The 12065-nt window shown below is 46.2% G+C and overlaps 1 protein-coding gene across 1 annotated transcript in view; it reads right to left on the bottom strand.

The window, feature by feature from the left end:
• Positions 1-12065, bottom strand: part of LOC137436387 (5'-3' exonuclease PLD3) — a 61545-nt gene that overhangs the window by 9898 nt on the left and 39582 nt on the right. Inside the window, exons 6-9 of the mRNA XM_068130118.2 lie at positions 8767-8967; positions 4120-4259; positions 1257-1422; positions 598-697 (exon numbers count right to left, since the gene is read on the bottom strand). Of these exons, the coding sequence (XP_067986219.1) occupies positions 598-697; positions 1257-1422; positions 4120-4259; positions 8767-8967 (607 nt within the window). The remainder of the gene's footprint in view (positions 1-597; positions 698-1256; positions 1423-4119; positions 4260-8766; positions 8968-12065) is intronic.

Genomic DNA, 12065 nt, shown 5'->3' with positions numbered 1-12065 from the left:
GTAAACACACTGCGCATGCGCGAAACGTGCCCGGCGACCATAACCGAGCCACTGTAAACACATACTGCGCATGCGCGAAACGTGCCCGGCGACCATAACCGAGCCACTGTACACACATACCGCGCATGCGCGAAACGTGCCCGGCGACCATAACCGAGCCACTGTACACACATACCGCGCATGCGCGAAACGTGCCCGGCGACCATAACCGAGCCACTGTAAACATACGCTCATGCGCGAAAGGGCTCGTTTGGCATTTGTGCATCATTTTGAAAGTCGCATATTGGGAGTATCGTTTATTATCATTTTTTTAAATTTTTTTTGGACAACACCTTTCGCCACAAACACTTAATTTGTCCACTCACAAAATAAGTGGCCAAATATGATTTATTCTGAATTATAGTGGAACATGCCATGAATCCTATATTATATTACTACCTTCAAATCTGAGATGATGGTGACATGATATTTATTTGCCAGACAGCTGATCAATAACCTTGGCTAAATATGAAGAGATTTTGATTGATGGGGAGGGGAGGATGTGCTGATCACCATCTCCTCCATCTCCATGTAAGAAAGGGTAGGGTTCAAACGTACCGATGTAGGCCGCCTGATCTGTGACCATGTACTTGTTGTGGTTCACCCGTGCGTAGGGGATCTTCTGCTGTTCCTTGCTGGCAGGTGTAATGAAGAATTTCTAGGTAGGCAGGGCAGAGGTTTCATGGTGCTCTGTTAAACTGCATTTTAACAAAAAATACAACTGGCCTCAAATAATATAAACATCATCAACTAGAACAGCACTTGGTGGAGAGTGCACCTCTGTCAAGCTTGACAGACAAGTTCAAGCTTGACAAGTTCCTCTGTCAACCTTTTCCCAGGCACTTCACGTTTTGTGATTGGTCAGATAGGTCAGATCTGCATCCGCACTGGCACCAAAGGTGACCGGATGTTATGTTTTCACCCTTTTCTGTTTGTCTGTGAGCAGGATATCTCAAAAGGTTGTGGATAGATTTGGACAAAACTTGGTGAACAGGTAGGGTGTGTGATGGCGGTGAATTGATTCAATTTTGTTGAAGGTCGGATCTGGTTACCTCTTTGATGCAATCATGAATCATTTCAATGTCACAATGGTTTGGCTAATTGTCCGGCAGATTTGGCTGGGATTGTAATACATATTTTGGGGAAAACAGGACCCAAACCGATAAATTGATCTTACTGCTTCAGGTGTAATTGAGATGGTTGGGTGCATTCAGTACCGTGTTGATACGCGCATGGCCAAATATCCCATCGAGGGCTTGTAGAGACTGTAGGAAGAAGAAGGTGGCCAGATTTGTGTGAGGCCAACAACTTGTCAAAAGCTTCACTTCCACATTACGGTCCAGTGCCGCGTGTCGCAGGGCGTCGTCGATCACGGGCCAGAACCTGCCAGGAAAAGGCCATTCCGCAAATCAATAATTGGGTAAAACATTCTCAAAATGCCTGGATTATACAGAGCTGGTCCAAGGTTGTCACCCTGATGAACTGTCACCTTGATGTTTTACACACAGTACATTGCATCAATGGGTGTACCTTTCCTCGTATAGGTTGTGAAGCTACATACCTGACTGCCTGTAGTGGTTGTTGGTGGACGTCAAACATCCCACGCTTTCTTTCACAAAGAGTCGGCAGTTGTCTGCATCCTGGCCAAATTCCAAATTCCTGTCCTGACTACTGAGCCACACAGCACATACCCTTCTTTTGACCTTTACAGGAGTGAAGCTCATGGAAGAGCAAAGTAAAACTGACGGGACAAACATCAAGGGAATGAAGGAAGCAGAATGGAGGAGAGGAAGGAGGGGAGGAAATACTGACACCCCAAGTAGGCAGGAGATAGAACAGCCTCTGGAAGGTGGACGGGAGAACCGGGGAATAAAAACGTTGGTGTGCAGTGAGCCTGGATTTTTAAAGTTTCAGCAGGATGGGGTTACTGGAAGAACACATGCATGTGATAGGGACAATCAGATACCTGAGAGAGCAGAGGGAGCAATATTGGAGCGCAGACGGTATAAAACAGATCACCGACTTCCTTGTGATGTGAGAGCAACAGATCCTGTGCTTCAGCCTCATCACTGGAGATTCCAATCATTTGAGAGCTTCATATGCCGTATAATCCAGGAAAGGCAGATGCGACGCTGGGGTGCCAGCACGTAATGGAGAGCAGTGCTCCATTGAGCTACAAACAAAGGACTTGTAGACTGTGAGTATCTCTGATTTTTCAAGGAAAGACGGATCAGGAAGGATTCCAAGTCTGCAGCTCACTGTGGAGGCCACCTTTGCTATGTGATTGGCCCAGGATATGTCATGGCTAATGTTGAGGCCCAGAAGTTCAAGAGACCGAACGTCTTCCAGTGGATGACCAAGGAAACAAGCATTCTGAGTATTGCGCTGCAATACATGTCCCCTACCAGCAGTCTGTCGTCCGGAAAACTGTTGGGGAAATTACCAAGGGTTATTTATCCACAGGTTCTGAATCGTTCCCAATCGCTAATTACCTCAGGACGGGCTCACCAGTAATTCGCACTCGGGACTTCGATTTATACACCTTGCAGACAGGTCAGCAGAAGCACGAGAAAATAGTTGTTGATAAAGTACCTTTCGAGTCGCTAAATATCAGTAATTTATTATATTTTCCGGTTCACGATCAATGATCGATGTGTATATATATGTTGCTCGGCTTGGCTCCGCCCCTCCGGAAAGCGCGCGCTGTGTCGCGCTGTTGACGTTCGCGAGACGAGGCTGAGGACGCGGTGCGGCTTGAGGAGAACTCTAGAATAAACAAGATATATCTATTTTAAAAATATTTTCGTTTAATTAACGATATCTGCCAAACCACGTGCCCTATCGCAAATTCCAAAAAGACATTTTAGTAGACTGACATGCTGAACAGATTTGTGAAGTTTCCCCTCGATTGGATCAAAAATGAGGGAGGGGCTCGGTTTTAAAGGTTCATGCTTAAAAGTGTCATAACTCTGAAACCATGTGACGCATGACGTCACGCTCGCTGACTTTTTTGTTCGTCATGGGTATGCGATTCTGCCTGCAAAGTTTGGCCTCGATCTGTTCAGCCGTTGGAGAAAAAGGGGTCAAAAAAATATGGCGGCCGAACCACGTGACCTGTGACGTCATAATTACCATTAAAATATTCTACAGACCGAGTCCCTCATATCGTGAAAATTTGATCTCAATTGGTCCAATTATTGCAGAGAAAATCTTTTTTAAAGGAAATTAAAACATAAAATGGCACTGACTTAAGGATCATCAGAATTATCAGAATTCCCAAAGTTCAAAGTGCCATAACTTTGTCAAAAATGATCGAAACGTCGTGAAGTTCGAACTTGACCTGTAACTTATCATGAGGAAACCATGTGCCAAGTTTGAAATCATTAGCATTAAGAGTTTTTAAAAAAAGTCCGGAAAACTGTTCTTTGCGTGACGGACTGACGGACAAACGGACTGACGGACGGACGGACAGACGGAGGGACGGCGTGCAAACCTATAGTCCCCTCCGGTGTACACCGGTCGGAGACTAATAAAAAGGTTTGTTTGATGATCCTTCCGGAGTGAGAGGGTGAGACTGAGATTTTCCGGGACTGAAGCACATGTTCCATTTATGAGACCAGTTTCTAATCATTTCCACATCAGGAGAGATGCAGTTGCTGGCAGAGGGATTCTTCACAAACACCCTGCTGCTTGGGGTTTTAAAGGCTCAGGCCCACACCGATAGCCCCGACATGCTTCGCCTTTCACTCGCTACTGGAGCCAAGTCTGGGGAAGGAGCGAATCCTCATGACCCATCACTCCAACAACTGTGGGATCTTTAACGTCCACGAACTGATGCCGGCAGACAGGACGCCCAGTTTAACGTCCATCTAAGGGATGGCACACACATTGATGAATCACCTGCCTGTGAAACACCAGGATGGCAGTTTATAGCTGGGTCAAGATTAAAACTCAGGCTGGACAGCTTAGACGTGAGTGTGCGTACCTCTCGGCCATCCTGTCAGCCCAGGTGACTGTTGTGATTTCTAAATAGAAAGATAAGTTTCATGGGAGGACAAACTTGCATAGAATGGGCCTCACTTGTGTTGTGCACTGTACAGCGAAGCTGGAACATAGTCCATGACGGCAATATAAACAAACTCATTCGCATTGTTGATGGTGGTGACGATGGCCGTCAGGTCTTCTGTGCGACCACTGGAACAAAGTTGATGTGGTGAACTCTGGAAAAACAGACAACACACCTTCGCATTTTAGACCAAAACTGCACTTTTCTTGTGGTAGCTTCATGCATCTGTACAACACATGGCTGCTCTCAACCAATCAATCAAACTACCCATGGCTGCTCTCAACCAATCAATCAAACTACCCATGGCTGCTCTCAACCAATCAATCAAACTACCCATGGCTGCTCTCAACCAATCGATCAAACTACCCATGGCTGCTCTCAACCAATCGATCAAACTACCCATGGCTGCTCTCAACCAATCAATCAAACTACCCATGGCTGCTCTCAACCAATCAATCAAACTACCCATGGCTGCTCTCAACCAATCAATCAAACTACCCATGGCTGCTCTCAACCAATCAATCATACTACCCATGGCTGCTCTCAACCAATCAATCAAACTACCCATGGCTGCTCTCAACCAATCGATCAAACTACCCATGGCTGCTCTCAACCAATCGATCAAACTACCCATGGCTGCTCTCAACCAATCGATCAAACTACCCATGGCTGCTCTCAACCAATCGATCAAACTACCCATGGCTGCTCTCAACGAATCGATCAAACTACCCATGGCTGCTCTCAACCAATCAATCAAACTACCCATGGCTGCTCTCAACCAATCAATCAAACTACCCATGGCTGCTCTCAACCAATCAATCAAACTACCCATGGCTGCTCTCAACCAATCAATCAAACTACCCATGGCTGCTCTCAACCAATCAATCAAACTACCCATGGCTGCTCTCAACCAATCAATCAAACTACCCATGGCTGCTCTCAACCAATCAATCAAACTACCCATGGCTGCTCTCAACCAATCAATCAAACTACCCATGGCTGCTCTCAACCAATCAATCAAACTACCCATGGCTGCTCTCAACCAATCAATCAAACTACCCATGGCTGCTCTCAACCAATCAATCAAACTACCCATGGCTGCTCTCAACCAATCAATCAAACTACACATGGCTGCTCTCAACCAATCAATCAAACCACCCATGGCTGCTCTCAACCAATCAATCAAACTACCCACGGCTGCTCTCAACCAATCAATCAAACTACACATGGCTGCTCTCAACCAATCAATCAAACTACCCATGGCTGCTCTCAACCAATCAATCAAACTACCCATGGCTGCTCTCAACCAATCAATCAGAGTACCCATGGCTGCTCTCAACCAATCAATCAAACTACCCATGGCTGCTCTCAACCAATCAATCAAACTACCCATGGCTGCTCTTAACCAATCAATCATACTACACATGGCTGCTCTCAACCAATCAATCAAACTACACATGGCTGCTCTCAACCAATCAATCAAACTACCCATGGCTGCTCTCAACCAATCAATCAAACTACCCATGGCTGCTCTCAACGAACTCTCTCCGAACTCTCTTATCTGTCACCCTCTTCCAAATCCTGGTGGCGTCTGGTCAAATCTGTTTCTGGTGTTTGTTCCCCCTCCATCCCCTCCCTCACCTCAAACGGCTTAACGGCTGACTCCGCACGTGAAAAAGCTGAATGCCTCAACTCTGTGTTTGCCTCAAAATCTTGTGTCCCAAACCCATCCCTCTCTGTACCCACCGTACCCAGTCGTACCCAGCTGCTCCTGGACTCTGTGTCCTTTCCTCCTGACAAGGTGGAAAAGTTTCTGTCAACCCTCGACTCTGATTCTGCAACTGGTCCTGACGGCATCAGCCCACGGGTCCTAAAATCATGTTCTTCCGCTCTTTCACTCCCTCTTTCTGTTCTCTTCACCCTCTCTTTTGCTCAAGGTCATCTGCCATCTGCTTGGAAATCAGCCAACATCACCACTTTGCACAAAAAAGGTGCAAAAACAGATCCTAGCAACTACAGACCAATCAGCCTTCTCCCAATTATCAGCAAAGTCATGGAATCCATCATTGCTTCAGACATGAAATCTTTCCTCTTCTCCAATGGCTTGATCTCTGATCATCAATTTGGTTTCAGACCTGGTCACTCTACTCTGGACATGCTGCTTCTGCTTTCTCAACAATGGATGGAGGTCCTCAACGCCAAACAGGAAATTAGAGCTGTCTCCCTTGACATTTCACGTGCCTTCGATACGGTCTGGCACCCTGCTCTGCTCACCAAATGCTCCTCCTTTGGTATCCATGGAAATCTCCACGCATGGCTGGCGGACTTCCTCTCTGGTCGTCGTCAACGTGTGGCCCTGAATGGGTTTCTCTCATCTCCTCTTCCTGTTCAGGCTGGAGTTCCCCAAGGTAGTGTTCTGGGCCCTGTGCTTTTTCTGGTCTTCATCAATGATCTCTCTGACTCTCTTGAAAATCCTCTCTTTCTCTTTGCTGACGACTCTACTCTCTGTCGCTCCATTCCTCATCCCTCAGATCGGCAGTCTGCAGCCTCCTCACTCTCTGCAGACCTGGACAAAATCACAGACTGGGCAAACAAATGGAACATGTCTTTCAATCCTGATAAATCTCACACTCTTACGATGTCTCTCCGAAAAGACCGACTAGAAAACCCTCCCATCCACTTTCTGAATAAGCCTCTCCAAGAAGTTCTGTCACTCAAGCTTTTGGGTCTCACTATTTGCCGTGATCTTTCCTGGGAAAACCACATTTCAAATCTGGCCTCCAAAGCCAGTCGCCGACTGGGCATCCTCCGTCGTGTGAAGTCCTTCGTTGGCACACCTGAGCTCCTCACCACATACAAGGCTTTCATCCGCAGCTCTATGGAATACTGCTCTCCCCTCTGGTCTGGTGCTCCTGCCTCACACCAAGCTCGTCTTCACGCTGTTGAAACCAAAGCGTTCAGAATCATTGGAATCTCCCGCGATGAAGCTAAGTCCAAGGGCCTTTCACTCACTCACCGCAGGCAGGTTGGTGGTCTTTCCGTCTGCTACCGACTCCTCTCTGGCCTTGCCCCCCCAGCTCTCTCTGGGCTCTGTCCCCAAAATATTCCTACAGGTCGCACAAGATCTGCCTGCAACCCTCTTATGGTTAAACTGCCAAAATCAAGACTTTCTGCTCACCTTCACTCCTTCATTCCTCTTTTCTCCCACCTCTGGAACAAACTCCCTCACTCTCTTCAATCCCACTCCACCCTCCAGGTCTTTAAAACAGCTGTTCACCACCATCTCTTAACCTCCCCCATCCAAAACCTTGATCTAATCTACCCCCGCTAATTTCGGTCCCCTTGTGTTTTATACCTCTTCCCCCCCCCCCCCCCTTCCCACGCCTCCTGCCCCCAAGCCCTCTCCCCCCCACACTTCTCCCTGCTCTCAAATGTTGTGGTTGTGTGCTTCCCCTTCTCTCCCCATCTTGTCTTCCGCTCCCTCTTTTTGTATATTTTGTTTGTCTGGTTGATTTGTTTGTGAAATAAATGTTAGCTCTTTCACGAGCCTCGATTCAGTATACAACAAAAATAAAAAATAAATAAAAAATCGATCAGACGACCCATGGCTACTCTCAACCAATCAATCAAACGACCCATGGCTGCCCTCAACCAATCAATCAAACTGCCCATGGCTGCTCTCAACCAATCAATCATACTACACATGGCTGCTCTCAACCAATCAATCAAACTACCCATGGCTGCTCTCAACCAATCAATCAAACCACCCATGGCTGCTCTCAACCAATCAATCAAACTACCCATGGCTGCTCTCAACCAATCAATCATACTACACATGGCTGCTCTCAACCAATCAATCAAACTACCCATGGCTGCTCTCAACCAATCAATCAAACTACCCATGGCTGCTCTCAGCCAATCAATCAAACTACCTATGGCTGCTCTCAACCAATCAATCAAACTACCCATGGCTGCTCTCAACCAATCAATCAAACTACCCATGGCTGCTCTCAACCAATCAATCAAACTACCCATGGCTTCTCTCAACCAATCAATCAAACTACACATGGCTGCTCTCAACCAATCAATCATACTACCCATGGCTGTTCTCAACCAATCAATCAAACTACCAATGGCTGCTCTCAACCAATCAATCAAACTACCCATGGCTTCTCTCAACCAATCAATCAAACTACACATGGCTGCTCTCAACCAATCAATCATACTACCCATGGCTGTTCTCAACCAATCAATCAAACTACCCATGGCTGCTCTCAACCAATCAATCAAACTACACATGGCTGCTCTCAACCAATTAATCATACTACACATGGCTGCTCTCAACCAATCAATCAAACTACCCATGGCTGCTCTCAACCAATCAATCAAACTACCCATGGCTGCTCTCAGCCAATCAATCAAACTACCTATGGCTGCTCTCAACCAATCAATCATACTACACATGGCTGCTCTCAACCAATCAATCAAACTACCCATGGCTGCTCTCAACCAATCAATCAAACTACACATGGCTGCTCTCAACTAATCAATCAAACTACCCATCGATATCCATCCCATCGGGCTCCATTAACCGCACAACCACGTCCTGGTGGTGCGAAGTAGACGTGTCGTGGGTTTAAGGGTTTTAAAGAGGAACAAACCGTTAAGAAGAGCGTGGAGGGGGTGCCGTTGAGGTTGACGTGGAGGGGGTTTTCTTGGTTGATATTTGTTGAGAATTTCTCTGGCCAAGGTTTGGGAATGGTAGCACCAGGTTGTCCAAGCCACCAGTACTCCAGAAACACCTTCTGTACATCCTGTGCCAGGCAGCTGCAGTTGTACAAAACCACGCCCAGTTCTTTTACCTGCCAGGTAGAATTTGTATAAGAAATCAGGGTTAACAAAACCATAAGCACAGTTAAAGTTTAATTTTCTCAGTCCAGGTCAGTATAGATTATAACATCATATATATATATACAGGTAGTGAATATGAATGAATGAATGAATGAATGAATGATCGTTTTAAGGCCATTTTCCCCGCTAGAGCAGGGGTTAGCCTTGCGGGCCCCATGACAATCATGGTTCCCTGTTTGAGGCAATGTTTTTATGGCCGGATGCCCTTCCTGGTGCCAACCCTCAGTCTCCTCCTACGATGCGCAGGGATATGGTGTACCTATTCTAAACCGGGGTACACACCGGGAGTATATATATACAGGTAGTGGACAAAAAAAATGGAAACACCAACGAAATGTCACTTAGTAGTGTGTCGGGCCACCAAGTGCATCAATGTCGCCATGTATACGATGTGGCATGTAATCAACAATGGCCCGGAACTGGTCTGCAGGAATGGGGCACCATTCGGAAATTCCTCCAATTCATGTCAGTTTGATGGAGGCAGAAACAGCTGTCTTAGGCGCCTCTCGAGACAGTCACACAAATGCTCCATGGGATTGAGGTTCGGCGATTGGGAGGGACATGGAAGATGGGTAACTTTGGCCTTGTGCTCCTCAAACCACCCGGTGTCATCGAGAACGCTTCCACCCACTGTTGCCCTTTGATGACAATGTTTTTATTCTTCCTTTCTCCAGGCTGACGTCACTTGTGAGACATTTCCCCGTGACACATTAGAAATTTTCCTAAATGTGCACCAACGATCACACCCCATTCAAGGTCACTGAGGTCTCCTCTTGCGGCCATGTTTTTCTCCTCCTCTTCCCTTCATTAGGGGTTGATTTGTTTTATTGTGACCATGGTGGCTCTCAATACCGGACTTGAGCCAAACAACGCTGATATATCCATAACGAAGACTGCCGGGAATAGATTTGCATATTTTACGCACCGGTCTCTATCTTCTGTTCTTGTCTCCCTCCGCGGATGGTATGATGGGTACCATGTATTATGTATAGCCGGTAGGTAAGGCTTGGGTTAGGTCTGCATCTCGTCCATTTCCTTTGCTTTGTAGCTGTTGCTGCTCCCTCCATTGCTTGCGATTGCTTGTACATTTTGGATCTGCATTCCCCTATTGTTCCCTTTGCGCACACCCCTTACATTCCCACCCCCTTTGAACATTGAAGTCCTTGAGTTCTATCCCCCCCTCCCCCTTCTTTTTGCATAATTATCCCTCTCTTTATAAACAGTAAATCCCTTGTTGGCGTTCCTTTCCAATCTGTCCGTGTTTATCCATAGATCCAGCGCTGTTTGCACATCAGGTTAGACTCGGAGGTTATAATTCCCCAATTGATTGGCTCTTTACAGTCCGGCATGCACCAGCGGTGAAGCCCGGCCACCTAATTAAGATCCAATTAAGATAATATTGGTGTATAGCTGAGGGTGCGTCCCCCAATTGGAAAGCCACGTCACACAGGTAAATGCTAGTCAGATGGAGAACCCTGGAACTGCGTGGTGGAACAATTGGCGTCCGCAGTTGGCGAGCAACATGCCGTGGTACGAAGTTATTTGTGCTCGGTCGCCTCAGGCCCAGTAAGTCCCCATTGAAGTACACCCAAAACCCTTGGCTGTAATTATATATTTGAATCCTTTATAAGTAGCCAATCAACATGTACAAAGGTGCTCGAAACTTCACTTGATTAATTATTTTAAGGGAATTTATGTTTGTGGCCTTGCTCATCCAAACCCAAAAATCACGTTTCCTGCTTTAATGCACGTGCTGGACAAAAAGATGACAGCAAATAAGATAACAAAGTGGGTGGAACAGCAATTGGTGAGCAAAGACATCAAGCTTCATTAATTCTGGACAAATGGCTGCATAGCACGGTGGAGTCTTTATGTCAAGGACGTCGATATTAAAAAGCACCTTTGGGGTTGGGGGAAAAGGTTTTGATAAACAAGGCTATTAGGAGTGCGTGAACCACATGGGATACTAACACATCCTAAATAACTGGAGAGTTCATAGAACACCTTTCCCTGTGTAGTCTTGAGAAACAAGGATATGGGCGTGGTCTGCGAGCGGGAAATTTGATTGGATGTGATGATGTAAATTGCATAATACTTTTCCCAAGTACTGCTAAACATAAAGGTTTTCAAAGTTATAAAAGGGTGGTTTGTGTTTTACACTGTTCAAGTATTTAATTCAATTTAATTAAAATAAAGATTTCAAAGGTTGTAGAAACAATTTCAGAAGTTAACTGCCATTGATACAGCGTCTTTCACACCACCTCATTTAACATGTGACATTAGTTATTCGTGCCTGTTGTTTGTGTCTTCCGCGAATGTCAAATCCACGAATGTGGGTGCATTGTTTCAATGGGAAAAGGGGAGATAGGTTTCCGGTGGTTCGTGATTCATGATGGAACATCAAAAATCCCGTGAAAACCAGTGAATAAGCCTGCAAAGAGAATGTCGAATGGTGTGGTGTGGGATGGTTTATGCATACGCAGCTGTTTTAGCATGACGTGTGGAAGATGCTTTTAAAACTGTAAATTGCACAGCTGTTGGGAAATGGTTTATGCGTGACTGAAAGCAGTTTTTTGCGTGACGTGTGGAAGATGCTTTTATAAGTGTCAAGTGCGCAGCTGGTGCCCATGAAAAACCGTGCATAAACGAAGCACAGGGCTGAAAATGTAGAAGCAGGTTACATGAAGCACAGGGCCGCGAATGTAGAAGCCAGTCGCATTTTATCAACCGCGAAGACAAGAAGCACAGGGTCATGAATGCAGTAGCAGGTCGTATTTTATCGACCGCGAATACACGAAGCACAAGGCCGCGAATGTAGTAGCAGGTCGCATTTTATCAACCGCGAATACACGAAGCACAGGGCTGCGAATGTAGAAGCAGGTCACATTTTATCAACCGCGAATACACGAAGCACAGGGCCTAGAATGTAGAAGTAGGTCGTATTTTATCAACTGCGAATACACGAAGCACAGGGCCGCGAATGTAGAAGCAGGTCGCATTTATCAACAGCGAATACACGAAGCACAGGGCCGCGAATGTAGAAGCAGGT

The sequence above is a fragment of the Myxine glutinosa genome, chromosome 11 (assembly GCF_964187855.1).
Source record: "Myxine glutinosa chromosome 11, kmMyxGlut1.1, whole genome shotgun sequence".
Classification (NCBI taxonomy): Eukaryota; Metazoa; Chordata; class Myxini; order Myxiniformes; family Myxinidae; genus Myxine; species Myxine glutinosa.
The sequence above is the reverse complement of the archived record's forward strand: the minus strand, read 5'-3'. Positions and strand labels throughout refer to the sequence as shown.